This window comes from Pan paniscus, chromosome 1, assembly GCF_029289425.2.
Source record: "Pan paniscus chromosome 1, NHGRI_mPanPan1-v2.0_pri, whole genome shotgun sequence".
NCBI lineage: Eukaryota > Metazoa > Chordata > Mammalia > Primates > Hominidae > Pan > Pan paniscus.
In genome coordinates this window covers 118,389,395-118,411,882 of record NC_073249.2, presented here as the reverse complement: position 1 = coordinate 118,411,882, position 22,488 = coordinate 118,389,395, and the positions used below count along the sequence as shown (strand labels likewise).

General features: G+C 37.3%; 1 protein-coding gene across 11 annotated transcripts in view; it reads left to right on the top strand.

The window, feature by feature from the left end:
- Positions 1–22,488, top strand: part of GPSM2 (G protein signaling modulator 2) — a 56,956-nt gene that overhangs the window by 16,244 nt on the left and 18,224 nt on the right. For 8 of the 11 annotated variants that reach the window (XM_034932572.3, XM_063606647.1, XM_055115185.2 and 5 more), the window contains 9 exons: positions 4,383–4,604; positions 5,011–5,146; positions 5,482–5,624; positions 6,165–6,288; positions 6,402–6,517; positions 9,319–9,474; positions 10,656–10,764; positions 11,655–11,784; positions 21,853–21,923. In XM_034932572.3, the coding sequence (XP_034788463.1) occupies positions 4,383–4,604; positions 5,011–5,146; positions 5,482–5,624; positions 6,165–6,288; positions 6,402–6,517; positions 9,319–9,474; positions 10,656–10,764; positions 11,655–11,784; positions 21,853–21,923 (1,207 nt within the window). Of the gene's footprint in view, positions 1–3,824; positions 3,864–4,382; positions 4,605–5,010; positions 5,147–5,481; positions 5,625–6,164; positions 6,289–6,401; positions 6,518–9,318; positions 9,475–10,655; positions 10,765–11,654; positions 11,785–21,852; positions 21,924–22,488 lie in introns of all 11 variants that reach the window. The other 3 variants (XM_034932597.3, XM_063606652.1, XM_063606650.1) reach the window with 2 other exon arrangements.

The following is a 22,488-nucleotide window of genomic DNA, read 5'->3' as shown; positions in this document are numbered from 1 at the left end:
GTAGTACTGTGTCTATTTGAAGTTTATTAGAAACATATTTTCTTTGATGATACAGCTAGATAGGCTCTCAGAAGCATAAAGGAAACTTTGTATGTGGGATGAATTTTAATGGAGGGGTATGTTCTTGGTTTTTCTTCTACATGTGGGTATGTTCTTTGTTTTCAACCCAACTGGTAAACAAAGGAAGTAATTCTATTCTCTCATAGTGACAGAGAGGATATGAAATTACTTTCTCTGTTACTATTTAATGATCTTCTAAAAAATTTATAAACCAAGCTGCCCTATTTTGCAGGCATAAATCTATATTTGATTCAGGTGTTAGAGATTTTTGCCAGAATATTAACTTATTTTCTAATAAAATACACCAGAGCCTGAATCTATCTAAGAATTAATCATAAACTAGAGTGTTTGGGACATTATTTCAGGTATTAGTCACTGGAATAACTTTTCTAAGATAGTCTCTCCTGTAGGGCATTCTCACTACATGGACTTCAAGGACAGCCATGTAGCCAGCAAGCTTCCAGTTTGCTAGTATTGTTTCTTATGACAATTATGTAAAATGCCTTTTTAAAAATGTGTAACACTTACAATGCCATTCAATCTATAGCTAAGTTTTGTGGGATGCCACATCATTTGGATCAATGGTTCCAGTAAAATGTTCTGTAAACTTAAATCCAGAAGATCAGTCATTTGTGGTGAAGTTATTTATTTGAAGAAGATACTTCTCAGTTTTATATGAATATTGGCAAACACTTTTATACTTCCGATTTTTAAATGTTGTTCACATGAATAGCCAGTTCTGCCTTATTCCTAATTTCCCGGCCAGCAACCTAGTCATCCTGAACTGATGGTGCTGTCATGTGTGACCATTTCCTCACTTCCCCCTCAGTGAAATGATGCGCCATCATTAGTAATCCATTGTATAGTGGCGTGTAATTTTTTTTACCCAGTACTCTATTGGTGGACATTTAATTCATTTGTGGTTTTTTTGCTGCTGTGAATATCCTTTCATATGTATCTTCTTAAATTTGTGTAAGTATACCTTAAGATCAATTCTTAGCACTGAAAATGCTTGAGATATAATTTTTAACATAATTTAGAATGCTTAAATTAAAAACTTTTTGTAGGAAAAGAATTATTTTACAAATAAAAATATCTTTTCCATTTTTTTAAATAATATTTCTTAGAAGTTCATTGGTTTCAGTTTTTGACAAATAAAGACAACCAGTTCAGGTATTTCATCTAGCAAAATAATCCTTTAATAAAAATCACATTTTGACTGGGCACAGTGGCTCACGCCTGTAATCCCAGCACTTTGAGAGGCTGAGGCAGGCGGATCTCCTGAGGTCAGGAGTTGGAGACCAGCCTGGCCAACATGATGAAACCCCATCTCTACTAAAAATACAAAAATTAGCTGGGCACGGTGGTGCATGCCTGTAATCCCAGCTACTCAAGAGGCTGAGGCAGAAGAATTGCTTGAACCCAGGAGGTGGAGGTTGCAGTGAGCCATTGCGCTCCAGCCTGGGTGACAGAGCGAGACTCCATCTCAAGAAAAAAAAAATTACATTTTTATATATCTTTTGTTGATTTATTTATCTTTATACATAGAATATGACAATAACTTCATAAAATCTTAAACAGATATACTCAATTTTTTCTTTTATGAAATATCTCATTTTCAGAAATGCAATTCTAAAGGGCAGTTTTCATTTTTTGAAGGCAAAAATAGGCTTTATTAATTGTGAAGTGACATATAAAGAAACATAAATATAGCTGTTTAAGGTTTCTGATTTAACTGCTTATCTTACTATGTATTTTAGATCTTCTCTCCTGTATCTAATTGGCTTGTAGTCTAATATTGTAGCAAAATGTTGGAGGTTTACCTGCATTATTTTGCATAGATCCATAAAGTGAAGATGGGGCCAGCCATGGTGGCTCACACCTGTAATCCCAGCACTTTGGGAGGCCAAGGTGGGTGGATTGCTTGAGGTCAGGAGATTGAGACCAGCCTGGCCAACATGGCAAAACCCTGTCTCTACTAAAATTACAAAAATTAGCCAGGCATGATGGCACATGACTGTAATCCCAGCTGCTCAGGAGACTGAGGCACGAGAATCACTTGAACCCAGGAGGCAGAGGTTGCAGTTAGCCAAGATTGTACTGCTGCACTCCAGCCTGAGTGACAGTGAGAGACTGTGTCTCAAAAAAAAAGTGAAGATGAGCAAGCAGTAGCCATTGGCTAAGTCATTTGAATTCTTAAAAAAAAAAAAAAGATACCTAGATAGAAAACTTGAAAATTACCTATTGGAATTGGCTACATATATCTGCTTGTTCTAAACCAGAAGTCTGCTTTGAACCTTTACAATTGGCTCAGTTAATCTTTGTCCAGGCTTTTAGCTTCATCAGGTACATTTTCTACTTTACAATCCCATTTTAATTTATGGCTCTAAGGACCCTTGAAATTTTGCAGACTGAAAAACAGCACTCACAAAAACATGTTAATTGATCTACCACTAGATATACAGAGTATAATCATATTTGAATGATATTAGGGTGGGTGGTGGTTTAATTCACATTTCTTATAAAAGCACTGATTCTCAACCCTAACTTGTACTTTAGAATTACCTGGGGCTTTAAAAAAATACAGGTGGCCAGACATCACCCAGAGAGTGGAGTTCAGCGTTGGGAGTGTTAGAAAGTGCTCCAGGTGAGCTCTGCTGTTGTACAGCCAGCATTAAGAACAACTGTTCTATTGGAGTGGCTCAATGCTCATTCTAGTAAGGAGTAACTTAGTGCTGTTCCAAAAATTAAAACATTTGATGAGCTTAATCAGAGCTTCTCAAAGAGTGATATGTATGCCACTGGTGGTACATAAGGTAACTTTACTCACTTTTAGATTTTAATAATTACATATTTGTTTAATGTGTATTAGAACAGGGGTTCCCAACCCCTGGGCCACAGACCAGTACTGTTGTAGCCTGTTAGGAGGTAAGCTGCAGGTGGGCAGGACGAGTGAGCATTTTCACCTGAGCTCCGCCTCCTGTCAGATCAGCAGTAGCATTAGATTCTCATAGGAGTGCAAACCCTATTGTGAACTGCACATTCGAGGGATCCAGATTGCACATTCCTTATGAGAGTTTAATGCCTGATGATCTGTCACTGTCTCCAGTCACACCCAGAGGAGACCATCTAGTTGCAGGAAAACAAGCTCAGGGCTCCCACTGATTGTACATTATGGTGAATGTATAGTAACAAGAGGAATAAAGTACACAATAAATGTAATGCACTTGAATCATCCCAAAACCATCCCCTGCCACCCGTCCATGGAAAAATTGTCTTCCACAAAACCGGCTCCTGGTGCCAAAAAGATTGGAGACCGTTGTATTAGAATATACATATAAGTATCGTATCAAATTCACAGTTTCATGAGTACTGCTTTGGATGAAGCTCCATTTTTTTAAAATGATAAGTTAAAGATAGTGTGCCAATTTAAAGGAAATTTGCCAAATTACAGAAATAATTAAATGAATAGGTAGTTCATACATATGGCAGAAATCACGAAGATGCTGAAGAAACACAATGGCAACTTTGGTGGAGGGCACCCTCTAAAATTTAGGATTTGAATCCGAAGTATCAGTGTTTTTTTCTCCCAGATATGTTTACAGTGACTTAATCCTTCTTTTTCAATTCAGGGACAGACTTTCAAAATTAGTATTTCTGCAAATTTTTGAATCATTGTTTTCTAACTTAGTTTCTTGACACCTAGTTCTTTTGTGAAAATGTGTCTTATAGATCAATAATATTTTGTTCCTCTATTTTTCTAGGGTAAAAGTGGACATGTGGTGGTAAGAAGAGGAAGGAGAGTGAGTGTGTGTTGTGTGTGTATGAGAGAGAGAGCGAGGGATGGATGGCTGGATGGTCAGAGGGGCTGATGAACAGGTGACTAGATTACTTGGATACCTGGGTAGAGAACAATATTAATAATTGTAGGGCCTCACTTTCCTACATACTCATCTTCTCAGACTCTAAGGAAGTCCAGAGGTCTGTTACAACTCAGAATTGTTTGGGAAATACTGCTTTAGGCTCTTTCACTAGTAACGTGGATTGCTCTGGGCCAATTAAAATGAGCTCCACATAAAGATATTTAGCTATCCTGACCTCTCTGAGCAGGCTCAGAGAAATTTGAATAGGCAAATTACCTCTTGCTACAAATAACTGTTTACTGTTTTATCAGGAATGTATATAAACTTCAGTTATAGAGGCAGCTGCCCTGAACAAGAGTAGCCACATAGTCTACATTTAAATTATATTACGGGAAGTTAAAAATACTATGATGCAGCTGTAATGTTATGTTTAAATGTCTGTCCTGTATAATTTTGTAGAATGGAAGCTTCTTGCCTAGAGCTGGCCTTGGAAGGGGAACGTCTATGTAAATCAGGAGACTGCCGCGCTGGCGTGTCATTCTTTGAAGCTGCAGTTCAAGTTGGAACTGAAGACCTAAAAACACTTAGCGCTATTTACAGCCAGTTGGGCAATGCTTATTTCTATTTGCATGATTATGCCAAAGCATTAGAATATCACCATCATGATTTAACCCTTGCAAGGTAATTAATTTAAGCTTTTAAATATTCTTCCTTCTGAAATTAGCTATTACTTTAAAAAATATTTCTATTCAATTAACAAAAACTAACTTAATACATTTAATGAGTTCTACTTCAGTAGCATCGCTTTTTAAAACTAACCTTTAGGCTGAACACAGTTTAATTGAATGAATAGTAGTGAATTGACCCTAGCGTTTAATTAAATGGATGAAAACTAATTACATTCAAATCCAGAAATGTAAGTTTTAAATATTTATTTAAAGTAGGTTTCAAAGCCAATGGGTTTTTCTTACCTTAAGCATGTCAGTTTGTCCTCTTGGAAAACTGCACTCTGGCTACTTTATATTTTAACACCATTTGTATTTTAATACCATTTGGTTTTTTGTTTTTTGTTTTTTGTTTTTTTCAGGACTATTGGAGACCAGTTGGGGGAAGCGAAAGCTAGTGGTAATCTGGGAAACACCTTAAAAGTTCTTGGGAATTTTGACGAAGCCATAGTTTGTTGTCAGCGACACCTAGATATTTCCAGAGAGCTTAATGACAAGGTAATACCGCAGCATTAGATGGTAGGCCTAATATTTTCATTCAAAGGGCTTTGCATTTTAATACTATTTAATTATTCTATAGTTTATTTTAAAATTAATACCAAAAAAGAAAACATTTATAGACTAATAGAAGTAAAAGAAAAAAAATTTAATGGAGAAAAAGAAGGAAATAGTAAGAGGTCTTTCTTTCATAAGTAATTATTTGATTGGTTCTGTATGGAGAGCCAATATAAAAATTTTTTTTCCTTGTCCATAATACTAAGGATATTACAAATATATATGATAAACCTGACCTCTGTTTTCAAAATGTAAACTTTGCTGATGTCTTCATTTAGGTGGGAGAAGCAAGAGCACTTTACAATCTTGGGAATGTGTATCATGCCAAAGGGAAAAGTTTTGGTTGCCCTGGTCCCCAGGATGTAGGAGAATTTCCAGAAGAAGTGAGAGATGCTCTGCAGGCAGCCGTGGATTTTTATGAGTGAGTAGGGGCTGATATGGGCAGTCATGTAGGCCCATCTAAGCCGTGGATCTGCTATACGTTCTTTATTCAGTAGTAAGTTTTTAAGTTTGGCAAAGATTTTAAAGTTATGAACTAGCAAAATCATCAGTTCAGTTGCTTAAATGTTACAGTGTTATATTAGTAGTAATCTGCAGCTTTCATTTAAATTGCAGACCAGTGCCACTTAGTGGCAAAAACAAGAAATGTCAATGGTTGGTCTGTTATTTAGAGTAATTTAGTCTTTTACCAATAGAATTTCATAGAACTACTTAACTATAGGGGTTCCAAGATTAACTCTGTGCTTGACCCTGGGCAGAAACCTATCTGAATAGTTTAATAAAGTGTTCCCAGCTATTTCCTATAATTGCTCTTCATCATAGATGTCATCCTTAAAATGTTGCACATTATGGCTGTAAGCTTCCCTACATTTTTTTCTGATAAAAAGAATTAGATATGTAAATCACATACATAAAATTGTTTTGCAAACTTATTTTTTCATCACTTTTTGCGATCCCTTAGGGAAAACCTATCATTAGTGACTGCTTTGGGTGACCGAGCGGCACAAGGACGTGCCTTTGGAAATCTTGGAAACACACATTACCTCCTTGGCAACTTCAGGGATGCAGTTATAGCTCATGAGCAGGTACAGTGGAAAGCCTTGGAGCCAGATCATTTCCTCCATCAAAGTTCTGAACAGTGATTAGATCATTCTTCAGTTTTATTTTATCTACATCTAATTAAAATTGTTTGTTTCAGCGTCTCCTTATTGCAAAAGAATTTGGAGATAAAGCAGCTGAAAGAAGAGCATATAGCAACCTTGGAAATGCATATATATTTCTTGGTGAATTTGAAACTGCCTCGGAATACTACAAGTTAGTCTAATATTTCTGTAGATAAATGTAAAATGAATACTCAGTCCCATTAATTCATAGGCTTTAGGTTTAAAATCTGATTGCAGCAGAACTTTTGGCATCTAAGCCTCAATTTCCTTATCTGTAACAGAATATATCAATACTTCATTTTGGGGAATGCTGTGAGGATTGAATGAAATAATATACTAAACACAGTACCTGGTACACAGTGCTCAATAAATATTATTGTACATAAGATTTAATAGCAGCAGTATGACCCCTTTATAATATTGGTTTTTATCTTTAAAAGTAATTGTTTTTAAATGAAGTTTTCAACCTTTAATATCTTTTAAACCTGTTTAGCATATGTGGTGTATATTGTGTATATGCTTTATTTCACTCAGTTATGGGTTAGAAGAGAGGCCAAAAGAAAGCCTTGTAACAAAAATATTTATAGTCTATACCAGTGATCACTGAATGTTTTTCTCTACCTTCCCACCCTCTTATTGAGCAGTTCTCCCTTTACCCTCTTTCTGCCCATATTTGACTGTCACTGTAAGCTGAGTCCCCCATTCACTTACCTGAAGCATTTACAATCCCAGCTTCTTCTGTGGCAGGATCTCTCTTATCAGTAGATTTGAGACATAGATGATAGAAAGTTTAGACAGCTTCAAGTTGCCTGATCTGTGCTTTCTAGATTGAGTTTTCCTTAGTTAGTGGGGATTGAAGCCTCTTACAGATTTTGGGTAGAAGGCAGTTTGACTAAACTGAAGACACAGTGATTGATTTGTATTTTGTTAAAGAATCCAATATGAGACAGTTCTGGATAATTTGTCATCTTCATAAAAAAGGTAAAATTGTTTTAGGCCTATCTAAAAAAATTAAATAGCATTCCACTTTGCTTTAAACATCAACTAATGGTTAATATTTGTTGGTTAGGTTAGTTAAATATGAAATAGCCTCCCAAATAAAATATATCACTGTGTACTATGTGAAGGAGTATATATTTTGATTTTAAATATAAAAATTTCCTATATTTAAAGCCAAGGGATATAGAGAAGTCTTAATTATTAAATGGTGTATCTGTGTTAAATACTGAAAGGTTCTATTATAAAATGGATAGTGGCTATTTGACTAAAGAAGCATGAATATAAAGTAATGAAACTTACTTTTTTTCCTCCCAATAAGCAGGCTAGAACTCAGAACTTTATATATATTCCAAGTCGTTGGTTAGAAATATTTTTAGAACTCTTCTTTAGATTTTTTTTTTTTTTTTTTTTTTTTTTTTAAATAAAGACGGAGTTTTGCTCTTGTCACCCAGGCTGGAGTGCAATGGCACAATCTTGGTGCACTGCAACCTCGGCCTCCCAGGTTCAAGCGATTCTCCTGCCTCAGCTTCTGAGCAGCTGGGATTACAGGTGTCTGCCACCACGCCCAGCTAATTTTTGTATTTTTAGTAGAGACGGGGTTTCGCCATGTTGGCCAGGCTAGTCTGGGACTCCTGAGCTCAAGTGATCCGCCCACCTCGGCCTCCCAAAGTGCTGGGATTACAGGCGTGAACCACCACACCCAGCCTGGAATTGTTATCAGGGCCAAACAAGAAGGCTAACAATGTAGATCCATATCCTTCCGGATACAAAGCAGTAGTTTGGTAAACCTATGTTAGTAATTGAATTTGGTTCCAGAAAGATTTCTGATCATTTACAAATCAACTGTACCATCAAAGAATAATGGTATGCCAGAAAGCATTATGCCACAGGATCTGGAAGCAATTCCAAAAGTCTTTCAAAAATATTTGAAAAGACAGGCAACATTAGAATAAGTAGGTAGCCTCCCAAGGTGACAGATTTGAAGGTATCATCATTAAATATGTAATTTTAGATTTGTTTGCTTAAAAAAAGCTATCACGTTACCGCATAGTAATTTGTCATATAGTTATAAGTGATATGAAGTAATTATACTATTTGACAGAAATGATGGGAGAGTCATTTAAATTACTGAATCCAAAAGCATCTATAGGTTTAAGCACTGATAATAACACATTAACATTTATACAGCATCTACTATGCACAAGATGCTATTCTAAGCACTTTATACATATTAATTTAATCCTCACAAAAATCCTTCAAGATATTTCCCCCATTTTATATAAGAAGAGACTGGTATACAGAGAGATTGAGTGACTTTGCCCTTAGCTTAGTAATTGGCAAAGTTGGGATTTAAACCCAGTCTAGCTCCAAGATCTATGCTCTTAACTGCTACGCTAGCTTCTCACTGGCAATACCACAGGTAGAATTTGGGTAATGTTTGGATGTAGTATTCAGTATTTTTCATGAGTTGGTGACTAATGCCCGATACATAAGAATTTTACCTAAGTGGTGACTAATAGCCTACACATAAGAATTTTACCTAAATATTTTAAATTTTGACAATGCAAAGGTGACGGTATGATTGAAAACAGATGTCATGTGGAAAAAAGCCTCTTTTAGCTATTGCCAATACGAAAGGGAAAGTTTTTTTAAATGTTAAAGATATTATGTTAATCTCTAGAACCTCTTGATTTCATGTTTCAATACTCCTTTACTTTGATGAATTGTTAGGATTCTCAAATTTATTCTAAAAGTCTTGAATCTTCTGTGTTTCAAAAACGTCTTTTCATTTTGTCTAAAAGTAATGGAGAAAGTACAGGATATGAATATTAGGCTCTCAGAGATTTAAAGGCAGCAGAAAGCAGCAGAGAGGAAAAATGAGAGTTTTGTTTTGTGATTCTTAAAGCCCAAACTGAGAATGATCATTATATAAGAATTAATTTCTTCTTGTAGGAAGACACTACTGTTGGCTCGACAGCTTAAAGACCGAGCTGTAGAAGCACAGTCTTGTTACAGTCTTGGAAATACATATACTTTACTTCAAGACTATGAAAAGGCCATTGATTATCATCTGAAGCACTTAGCAATTGCTCAAGAGCTGAATGATAGGTATGTTTTATGTCTTTTTACCATAACTAAGGTAAAATATAGATGCATTATTGAATCCCTAGAATTTTTCCTTTGTTTCTTTTCCTTTGTTTTCCTTAAAATCCCTTTTAAGGAATTTTCTTTCAGTGATATCCTCTGTATATCATTGTATGAAGGGCTAGTCTGTGATAGAGGATTAGTCTGGTCCCATATGCCCTTGACCCAAGATCAATGACTAGGTCCCAAACTCAATTACCTCTTCAGAAGTCTTCCTGGTGAAACCCCGTATCTACTAAAAATACAAAAATTAGCCGGGTGTGGTGGCGCACGCTTGTAATCCCAGCTACTCAGGAGGCTGAGGCAGGAGAATCGCTTGAACCCAGGAGGTGGAGGTTGCAGTGAGCTGAGATCATGCCACTGCGCTCCAGCCTGGCGACAGAGCGAGACTGCATCTCAAAAAAAAAAAAAAAAAAAGTTTTCCTAACTACATAAGTGTGGGAATTGTGGTGAACTTAGAGATAATGTCCAGTGTGAAGGGGGCAACTGCTACCCAACTCCAACTAATTGTTGCCAGCCAGGAATGAAAATCCATTATGTCCACATCTTCCTGTTTTTTAAAGAGAAGCTGGAAGTGCTGAGTTTTATATGAAATCTGATTTTTAAATGTTAGTGGCTAATTCAGTTTTTTTGTTTTACTGTATTAAAAAACATTATTTTCCAGCATTTAGTCTGTGATGTTTGCTTTAGAAGATCGATTTTGTTTTTACCTCAGTATGAGAGAGAACTTTTCGATGCAGATGTTCAAAATGAAGTATGCTACCTCAAGAGGTAGTGAGTTCTCTCTCCCTGCTGCTCAAACACACACTGAATAATTACCTGGTAGGGCTGTTATAGAAGGAAAATGGGGTAGTGGACCAGAATACCTATCCTTGAGATTTATTACTTTATAATGTATTTCGTATTTTAAAAGAATGTTTTCTATGTTGTAATACTTGACTGTGAGTTTAGTATTATGTGGGTATTCTTTTTTTTAATCTGGGTATTCTAGTATGTCTATAATATCATGATAGTATGTTCTTTATATGAAAGACCAAATCAGTCCAAAGCATTCTTTATCCCTTTAGTTCCTGCTAGATAGCTTTTATTCTATACATAGGACCTCTTTTCAAATAACTGCATGTTCGCTTTGAATAACGTTTTAGAATTGGTGAAGGAAGAGCATGTTGGAGCTTAGGAAATGCATACACAGCACTAGGAAATCATGATCAAGCAATGCATTTTGCTGAAAAGCACTTGGAAATTTCAAGAGAGGTATGAAACTAAAAAAAATGCTGTCTGTGCTATTGTAATTTACAAATTAGAGGTTGGGGGAGGGAACCCTATTTCTCTAGATTGATCATGTGGCTGAATAATAAATTTGATTATATATCATTCTCTTGGCATAAGAACCCCAGAAAGCATTTTGAGGTACAGATCACAGTTATGTTTGTATTGGCTTTGATGTAGGAAGACAGGAAAGTAAGGCCGGGCATGGGGAAGTGGAAGGAGAGTACTAAAATATGCCCCTACTCTACCCGCATCTCTACATGGAGAAGTAGCATGGTATTGAAGGAAAAGCATGGTTCTTAGAATTAAGGACTGCTTCCTGTTGTAGTTCTGCCACTTACTGGCTATTTGAGCTTGGAAACTTTTTCTGAGCCTCAGTTTCTCTCATCTGCATAATGGGAATAATAATATCTACCTTGCAAAGTGTTATAACGATTAGAGCTAATGTATATTAAAAGTGCCTAGCAAAATGTCTGGTGCTGGCTTAATAAACATTATTATTATACTATGGGAATAAAATATTCTAAGAAAATTTTATTCATATACCAAGTTAATGTGTCCAGGATAATCTACATTATTACTTAGTATGATTCCAGAGAACAAGAGCAATCTAATGTTTAGAGAACTAAAGAATTAAAAGAATACAATTAGCTGTCCTATTGTGATACTTTAGAAGCTTGCTTTTTCTTTCTATATTCTTTAAGACAACTATTAATGGAAAAAAATTTTCATTCATTCATAGTCTCATAATTCTAATATAACTATTTTCATTTCTCTATATCTTCTTCTAGTTTTAGGTTCACTACATTTACAAATAATCTTCACCATTCTTTCTCTTTAAATACTACTCTAAAATATAAATGTTTGTGTTGTAGGTTGGGGATAAAAGTGGTGAACTAACGGCACGACTTAATCTCTCAGACCTTCAAATGGTTCTTGGTCTGAGCTACAGCACAAATAACTCCATAATGTCTGAAAATACTGAAATTGATAGCAGTTTGAATGGTAAGTAATAGGACTTTTAAAACCCAATTTTTTTATCCTCAATATTTAGATTAAAGTTATTTATCACAAATTTGGCATATTCAGAGAGAATATACAACATGGGAAGTTCAACTTATTACACTTTTTTGCTGTACACAGCTCTGTTTGTAAATATATATTACAATTATATATTTTATATATAATATATAATTTATAAATGTAAAGCAATATTTTATAGTTTTTACCGTGAACTTAGGAATGGTGATGGTATTGTTCTTTTCTTTTGTAAAAATACATTTAAATTCTCTATCTCTAAGCTCATTCAAAAATTTGTAAATGTGAAGGTGCCAAAATTTTAAAATGTTATTGTTTATCCTTTTTATCTCATATCGTTTTACGTATCTGTTTTCTGTTTAGTTCTTTTTCCCCCATTTCCTTTCCAAGGTGAATTTTCTTAGGACTTTTTTAAATTCAGAAAATCTAAGATAACTCTCTTTATTTTTCTTTCTTTTTTTTTGGTGGCAAAACCTATTTTTAGGACACCTTCCTTAGGTGCCGATTTGTTTGACATTTCTATAGCGAGGAAACTTGCTATAATGTCTCTTTTTGAGTGAAAGAAAATCTACTTTTAAAGAAATAAAAGGGATAAGATTAGGATCACATTTTTAAATTTCATCAGTATGTGATTCTGTATGAGATCATTTTCCTAAGCTTGAGAAATTCTCAGTCTAAAAAAACTACTGACAAATATTTTGAATTTTAAAGTCAGTGATAAATCTACCTTTACTTTTTCCAATTTTTTTCTTTAAACTCAGGAAAATAAATTAGTGGCTAGTCATCTGATTTAGATTTTCAAAGAACATTTAGTGAAAAGTTCTGAAGTGTGAACCGTATAATAATTTGTGACTGCGTGCTTTGTGGTTGAATGATGGGCTAAGACGTTTTTCTGTGTTGAACTTTCAAATAGGTTATGCCGTTAAGAGCTCTCATCTTTAAAAAGCAAAAACAAACAGTCGCTTGTCTTCATAGACCCTTCTAGCTGTAGACCTGTTCCTTTGTTCGCTCTTATAACAAAACCTGAAAAGACACTAATATTCATTGTCTTTACTTCCTTGCCTCCCTTTCTCTCTTCAACCCATTCCCGTTGGGCTTTGCCCTCACCATGTCTCTGAGACCTCCATTTTACCAAATATATCATTCAGTTTTCACATGTCAGCTTACTTGATTTTTCTCAGCAATATTTCCTATAGCCAATCATTCCCTTCTGAGAAAACTTTCTTCATTCGGCCTCCAGGATTACTCTATTTTTCTGGTTTGCCACTCTCGTCTTTATTCTCTTCTCTCCTCTTCTTCATCTTTCCTCTACGTTTGTAGTGCTCAGGGTTCAGTTCTTGGACCTCTTCTTCCTACCTTCTTTCCCTCCCTATTTTCCATCTCTCTCTCCTTCTTACTGATTTTATCCTTTTTCCTTCTATTCTGTGCTTTAAGTCAGTGCTTCCAATAGAACTTTTCTGTGATGATAAAAACGTTTTACATCTGCCATCCAATGTAAAAGCCACTAGCTACATGTGGCTGTTGATCACTAGAAATGTGGCTACTACAAGAGGGAGTGAATTTTTAATATTACTTAACTTTGGTTAATTAAAATGTAGAGAGCCGCATGTGGCTACTGGCTATTGGACAGCACAGCTCTAGATAATCTCATCCAGTTACTTGGCTTTTATACTGTCTATATACTGATTATTTTCAGATTTATATTTCCAGCCAAAATTTCTCTCATGAGTTTGAGACTCATTTGTTTAAAATTTTCCATTGTCATGCCATATCTAATTGGCATCTAAAACTTAGCATGTCCATAATGTTTTCTCCTAAACATGTTCTTCCTGTACCCCACCCTATCTCAGGAAATAGTATCACCATTCACTCAACTAATCAGGCCAAAAAACTAGGGGTCATACTTGTTCCCTTTCTACTTTTATTTTTTTTTTAATTTTTTTTTAAAGACAGGATCTCACTCTGTTGCCCGAGCTGGTCTCGAACTCTTGTCCTCAAGAGATCTTCCCACCTCAGCTTCTCAAGTAGCTGGCCTTGTTCCCTTTCTTTCACTCACTTCTACATCAAACCTATCAGAAACCTGCCTTCAAAATATATCCCTAATCTCTCCTACAGTGTACTCTGCAACAATCTTAGTATAAGCTACCGACAGCTCCCAGCAGAGTCCTAGCCTACCAATGATTTCTCTTACTTCGATTCTGCATCTCTCACACTTACTTTTCCACACAGGAGCCAGAGTGCTTTTTTTTTTTTTAAATTAAAAAAATATTTTGGCCAGGCACAGTGGCTCACGCTTGTAATCCCCAACACTTCAGGAGGCTGAGGCAGGTGGATCACCTGAGGTCAGGAGTTCGAGACCAGCCTGGCCAACATGGCAAAACCCCATCTCTACTAAAAATACAAAAATTAGCCAGGCACAGGGGCACAGACGTGTAGTCCCAGCTACTCAGGAGGCTGAGGCAGGAGAATCGCTTGAACCTGGGAGGAGGGTTTTGAGATGGAATCTCGCTCTGTCGCCCAGGCTGGAGTGCAGTGACGGAACTATAGGCACGACCTCCTAGGCTGAAGTGATCCTGCCACCTCAGCCTTTCAAAGTGCTGGGATTACAGGCATGAACCATCATGCCTGGCCTCAGAGTGCTCCTTTAGAATATACGTCGTTCCTCTGTTCAAAACCCTCCAGTTAGTTCCCATCACACCTAGAACGGAATCCTCAGTCCTCACCATGGTTGAAAGGCCCTATGTAATCTGAACCTGCCTATCTCTTCAGCCTCTTTTCCTGCCACTCCACCTCTTGCTCACTCTGGCTGTATGAGGACAGGTGTTTTTTGGTCTCTTTTGTTCATTGCCATCTCCCCAGTGTGAGGAGAAAGGATTTGTAAGAAAGCTTGTCTATTTCTGGTGTTGGCTCAAGGTAGAAAAAAGGAGCCTTCGCTAAAAATCTTAATTCATGAATTCATAAGCCTCCCTACATACTGGTTTGGAATTTGATTTATACCATCTGCACAGTCTAAGAAACCCTAATCCATTAAAGCACTTTTGGGTTAGAGGTGTTCCTAGAGACTTAGCAGAAGTAAGACCAAATAGTTTCTGGGGGAAAGGCATCCTTGATTCCAGGTCATAAGGGTCTCACAACAAAAAAATTACCAAATATGTAAAGAAACAAGCCAAGATAGTAAGGAAAAAAATAACAAAATTAGGTCATCAAGATCTTCAGATGTTAGAATTATCAGATATAGAAAATAAAATGACTGTGGTTGAACGTTTACAGAAGTAACAAGGAAATGAAAACAAGAGAATAACAAAAATGTTAGGTAGACTGAAAAAAAAAGCTAACATTTATTGAGTGCTTATGATATGCCAGGCACTGATTTAAGTGCTTTACATGTTTTAACTCATTTAATTGTAACAATTCTAGTAGTTAAGTTTCTGTTATCCTTAATTTACAGGTGGGGAAATGGAGGCAAGAGAGGTTAGGTAAATTTCCCAGGGTTACCTGTGTAGTAAGTGGTAGAGATGGGAGTTAAGCTTAGTCACTCTGGCTCCAGAATCCGTCTTATGTGATAGTTATGTCTTAATGTGATGTTAACACACCTCAATAATTGATAAAAATCAGTCAGGAGTCAAGACATCAGTAATAAAGTTGAGATTTGACCAACACAATTAATAGGCTTCATCTAATGCAATATTTTGCAAACTATGTGTCTGACCCATTCATGAGTTATAAAATGAGTCTTATGAGTTGCAGTTAGCATTAAAAATACACATACAGGGGCCGCGCGCCATGGCTCACGCCTGTAATTCCAGCACTTTGGGAGGCCAAGGCGAGCGGATCATGAGGTCAGGAGATCGAGACCATCCTGGCTAACGTGGTGAAACCCCGTCTCCACTAAAAATACAAAAAATTAGCCAGGCGTGGTGGCAGGCGCCTGTAGTCGCAGCTACTCGGGAGGCTGAGGCAGGAGAATGGCGTGAACCTGGGAGGCGGAGCTTGCAGTGAGCCGAGATTGCTCCACTGCACTCCAGCCTGGGCAACAGAGCGAGACTCTGTCTCAAAAAACAAAAACAAACAAAAAAAACACAGGAGGCCAGGCGCGGTGGCTCACACCTGTAATCCCAGCACTTTGGGAAGCCGAGGCGGGTGGATCACGAGGTCAGGAGATCGAGACCATCCTGGCTAACACGGTGAAACCCCATCTCTACTAAAAAAAATACAAAAAATTAGCCGGGCGTGGTGGCGGGCGCCTGTAGTCCCAGCTACTCGGGAGGCTGAGGCAGAAGAATGGCGTGAACCTGGGGGGCGGAGCTTGCAGTGAGCCGAGATCGCGCTACTGCACTCCAGCCGACAGAGACTCCGTCTCAAAACACACGCGCGCGCACACACACACACACAGCCGACAGCGAGACTCCGTCTCAAAACACACACACACACACACACACACACACACACACACACACACACACACACACACGCCGGGGCAGTGGCTCATGCCTGTAATCCCAGCTCTTGGGAGGATCACTTGAGCCCAGGAGTTTAGACCGACTTGGGCACACAGGGAGACCGCCATCTCTCCAAAAATTTTTTTAATTATCCATGCATGGTGGCATGAACCTGTCATCCCAGCTACTCGGGAAGCTGAGGTGGGAGGATCACTTAAGCCCAGGAGTTTAGACCGACCTGGGCACACAGGGAGACCGCCATCTCTCCAAAAAATTCTTTAATTATCCGTGCATGGTGGCATGAGCCTGTGATCCCAGCTACTCGGGAAGCTGAGGTGGGAGGATCGCTTGAGCCCAGGAAGTCGAAGCTGCAGTAAGCCATGATCATGCCGTTGCACTCCAGCCTGGGCAATAGAGAAAAACCAAAAAACTACACACGTATGTGTATGTATGTATATAAAACTGTTGTGTGAAGATTTTGTTGTATGTTTGTGTATGTTCTAGGTATATATGTGTATTTTTTAATATGGGGTCACACCTTAAAAGTGAAAACCACTGCTTTAATGGAAATATATTGACCTAACTGGTCAATTTCCATTATTTTTAAGTATTCATGAAACATTTACAGAAAACTGACAATAAAGCAAATCTCAACAAATTTAAAAGGATTTGTATCACATCTGTATCACACATGCTCTGAGCACGGTGCATTTAATTTAGAAATTAATAAGATAATATATAAAACATTAATCTGAAAACAACACATTTCTCAGTAACTTACAGGTTGAAAAAGAAATCTTAAAGTTAGAAAGTAACTTAGGACTGAATTATAAAAATATTGTTTCAATTTTGTGGCATGTGACTTACATTGGTACTTAGAGCAAAATTTATGTTGTATTTAAAAAGGAAAAAGCTGGCCAGGCGCGGTGGCTCACGCCTGTAATCCCAGCACTTTGGGAGGCCCAGGCGAGTGGATCACAAGGTCAAGAGATCAAGACCATCCTGGCCAACATGGTGAAACCCTGTCTCTACTAAAAATACAAAAATTAGCTGGGCGTGGTGGCATGCACCTGTAGTCCCAGTTACTCAGGAGACTGACACGGGAGAATTGCTTAAACCCAGGAGGCGGAGGCTGCAGTGAGCCAAGATCACACCACTGCACTCCAGCCTGGCGACAGAGCAAGACGCCGTCTCCAAAAAAAAAAAAAGGAAAAAGGCTGAAAGCTAAATACCATCTAGCTTAAAAAGTAAAAAAAAAAAAAACACTGAAAGAAGGCAAAAATTAAAAAGCAGAATTTAATAAAATTAAAACAGAGTTTAAGTCAAAATTTGGTTCCAAATTTAGTTTAATTTTGACTAAGTCTACAGCAAGAGGGCATAATAAATATGCAGAGATTAAAAAGAGATTCTGAATAACGTTATGACAAAATATTTGAAAATCTAGGAGAAATGGGCAATTTCTGGAAAAACAAGTTACCAAAACTGTTCCAATGGTAAAATGTAATGTGAATGGCATGCTAATGGCTAAAATTATAAAGAAATTCGAGCAGTAATTTAAAATCTTCCCACTAGGAAAATACCTGGCCCAGATGATTGTACAAGTGAGGTAAACCAGCCACTTAAGAAAACTAATTATAATACCTTACACAAAAATTTTATAGGCAACTGAATAAGTGGACATACTTTTATCAATCTTTCTGAGAACCATAACCTTGATATCCAAACTAGACAAGAACAATACAAGAAAAGTAAATTACCGGCCAGCCTTACTTGTGAACATAAGATATAAAAATCTTTACAAAATATTAGCAAAGCAAATCCAGCAATGTATTTTAAAACAAATGGGGAGCCGGGCGCAGTGGCTCACCCCTGTAATCCCAGCACTTTGGGAGGCTGAGGCGGGCGGATCATGAGGTCAGGAGTTCGAGACCAGCCTGACCAACGTGGTGAAACCCCGTCTCTACCAAAAATACAAAAATTAGCCAGGGGTGGTGGTGTGTGCCTGTAATCCCAGCTACTCAGGAGGCTGAGGCAGGAGAATCACTTGAACCTAGGAGGCAGAGGTTGCAGTGAGCCGAGATAGCACCACTGCACTCCAGCCTGGGCGACAGAGAGAGACTCCGTCTCAAAAAAAAAAAAAAATCAAGTGGATTCAACATTAGAAAATCAATTAATGTAATTCACTAATGAACATAGTAAAGAGAAAATCACCCAAATATCCAAATCTATTAAATCTATTTCATATAGAACTAATGAAATAGTTCTATTTCATTAGAACTATTAAATGAAAATATTCCATTTATAAGACACAGTAGCAGATTGGAGAAAGAATAAAATCCAACTACACACTACTTGCAAGAGAAATATCTAATATAAGGATATAATAAACCTGAAAGTAAAAGAATAGAAGATTCATCATGCAAAAACTAACCAAAAGACAGTCAGTATAGCTATGTTAATAGATAAAATGTACTTTAAGGCAAAGGGTCTTACTAGAAATGAAGGTCGGCTGAGTGTGGTAGGTCACGCCTGTAATCCCAGCACTTTGGGATGCCGAGGCTGGTGGATCACTTGAGATCAGAAGTTCAAGATCAGCCTGGCCAACATGGTGAGACCCCGTCTCTACTAAAAATACAGACATTAGCTGGGAGTGGTGCAGGGCCCTGTAATCCCATCTACTCAGGAGGCTGAGGCGGAAGAATGTCTTGAACCCAGGAGGTGGAGGTTGCAGTGAGCCGAGATCACGCCACTGCACTCTAGCCTGGGCAACACAGCGAAACTCCATCTCAAAAAAACAAAAACACAAGCAAACAAACAAAAACCAAAGTAAATGAAGAAGGTCACTTTACGGTGGTACTTACCGGTGATTAACAGTTCAATTCACCAGGAAGATGAATGCATTAAATGTGTCTGGGCTTAATAGGCGTTTATAACAAGGCCTCAACGTACATAAAGCAAAATTGACCAAAGAAATAGGAAAATCTACAATCATAATGGGAAATTTTAATACATATCTCTTAGTAATTGATGGGTGATAAACCATACTCAAGTGGGAAGACAATTTTTTTTTTTTTTTTTTTTTTTTAAAGACAGGCTCTTACTCTGTCACCAGGCGGGACTGCAGTGGAGTCATCTCAGCTTACTGCAGCCTCTACCTCCCAGGCTCAAGCAATCTGCCCACCTCAGCCTCCTGAGTAGCTGGGACTATAAGGCACATGCCACCATGTCTGGCTGATTTTTATATTTTTTTGCAGAGATGGGGTTTTGCCATGTTGCCCAGGCTAGTCTCGAACTTATGAGTTCAAGGGATCTGCCCACCTCAGTCTCCCAAAGTGCTGGGATTACAGGCATGCACCACCATGCCCGGCTGACAAAATTTTATAAAAGATTTCAGTTCTTCTCAAATTGATAAAAATTAAGTGCACTGCCAAACACATCACAATTATTTTGTGGAACTTCATGAAGTTATTCATTAGTTTATATGAAACAAAAAAGTTCTGAGAAATACCAAAACATTCCTAAGAATATGAAAAGTGCTTTCTTTACAGATATAAGTAATAAGACAGTGTGCTGTTGGCATAAAGACAAATAGACCAGTGGAATCGAGTAGAGAGCCTATATTCCTCACATATATGGAAAATAATCTCACATAAAAATGAATTATTGATGGATTAAGGATTTCAATGTGAAAGACAGATTTAGAGCAGTAATAGTGATGATGCAGGAGAGGTGCAGTGGCTCACACCTGTAATCCCAGCACTTTGGGAGGTTGAGGCAGGAGGATCGCTTGCATCCAGCAGTCAAGACCAGCCTGGGCAACATAGGACCCCTGTCTGTATTAAAAAAAAAAAAAAATTGGACATGGTGTTGCATGCCTATAGCCCCAGCTACTTGGTAGGCTGAAGTGGGAGGATCGCTTGAGCCCAAGAGGTCACCTAAGCTGCAGTGAGCTGTGATTGCGCCACTGCACTCCAGCCTGGGCAACAGAGCAAGACCTCTTCTCAAAAAAAGAGATCAGGGGCCGGCCAGGCATGGTGGCTCACGCAAGTAATCCCAACACTTTGGGAGTTGAGGTGGGCAGATCACTTGAGGTCAGGAGTTCGAGACCAGCCTGGCCAACATGGTGAAACCCTGTCTCTACTTAAAAAAAAAAAAAGGGTGGGGGGGACACGGGGCGGGGGGCAAAAGTGATGAACAGTACACAAATAGCCCATAAATATATGAGAAGATATTTAACTTCATCTCATCAGCAAAAATCACAGTGGAGTACTGTTAGAAACTTATGAGGTAAACAAAAATTACTACCAGTATTAAAATGATGCAGGGTAATGGAAACTCTTGTGTGATATTGATGGGATAGAAATTGGTATACCCTGAAGTACAATCCAGCAACATTCTGGTGTAGTTAAAGATGCGCCAACTGGATGATCCAGCTGTTTCACTCCTGTTGTGCTCCCAGTTATATACTGCTGATATCCACCAAACTAGAAGAAATGCTTGTTCATGTACACTGAGAGACGTTTCCAAGAATATCTGTAGTGTGCTTATCATAGCAAAAAATTGGAAGCAACCCAAATATCTGTCACTAATAAAATGGATGATTTCCTAGTCCACTCTATAGTCTGTTATTTTTGAGACTGTGTGGATAGTATAAACCAGTTATTATAAAAAAGCCTTTGCCAAAAACAGCAATGAAAATGAATTAAGGTATACATGGCAACTTGGATGAATCTCACAAACATAAGGTTTCTCAAAGATGGTTGCAGAATACATACAGTATGATACCATTTATAAATGTTTCAAAACCAATATAGCTTCAAAACCAATATAGTTTCAAAAGCAATATAGCACATGCTGTATTGCTAAGAAATACATACATTTGTAATGAAAATGCATAAAAGCGCAGGGAAGACAAGGGAAATTATGAGGGGAGTTATACAAGGGGAGTTTAATGTGTTTGTAATGTTTCTTTTTTTAAGCTGGGTATTAGGTATTTCTTATGCCTTTTAAAATATTGCCTAATATTTTAAAACATTGAATGGATATGGAAATTCTCTGTATTTAATAACTTTATTGAAAAAAGTTTAAGGCCTTGTTTACTTCTTTTCTGACTGGCCGTAAGTCTGTCATGTAATGAGATCTTAAAATAGAAAGGGGTAACCTAGAAAAGAGTAACAGCATAGTAGTGGGGATGCTATTTTGATTCTTTTCACGCAATTGAAGGCCTACAGCCTTTTCCTTCTGTTATAAGGAATAAACTGCTCTACAGTTTGTTATTTTTGAAACTGTGTGGATAGTATGAAACCAGTTGTTATAAAATGCCTTTTTCAAATTAAGGGGTAATGTAGTAACCAGTGTTAGTTTCCAACCAAAATGTAACTTCCTTACATCAAAGCATTTTAGAGGGGAATGTATATTCTATTTTTGTGTAGCTGGTATAGAAAATTATTATTCTTGGAAGAATACATGTTTGTACAGGTTTTCTCGTTTCATATGGGTTTGTGTATCAGATTTTAGAACTGAATAATGTAATGATGCTGAACTTGTACTCTTAAGGGCTCCCTGGTTTATTTGAATTAATTTTTTTTAAACAAAGGTGTACGCCCCAAGTTGGGACGCCGGCATAGTATGGAAAATATGGAACTTATGAAGTTAACACCAGAAAAGGTGGGTAGCAGGTTTTATGTTTTAAATTTCATGAACTATTATAAAATGTTTTAGTAATTTTTAATTTAATGAAATAATTTAAATAAGGCTTGCCCTATATAGGTATCGCTTTAAAATTTGCCTGTAAAAAAAAATCAGAAAAAGTATAGTGCAAAAAGAATGAGTACCGTATGCTGCCATCTGTTTAAGAAAAATACATGCATATATTTCCCTTGTAGATTCCTAAAACATTTCTGGAATAAGATATAAGAAACGGGCTAACAATGATTTCTTCTGGGAAGAGGACTGAGTGTCTGGGTTAGGCTAGAAATACTTTATATACCAGTTTGAACTGTTTGAATCATTTACTATGCAAATGTGTTACTTTTAATTAATAGAAGATCAGGAAGATCAAAAGGACAAGCTTTTTTTCCCAACTACATAGCAACATTATTGCCAAGATAAATGAAATTTATGATCAAGAGGAGAGTTGTTTTTCTAGCTGCATTTTTGAAAAGCATTTTTTTTTAACAAGTACTTTGTATTGAAGATACATCTTCCCTATGCTTTTTCTTGCGGGAGAGGG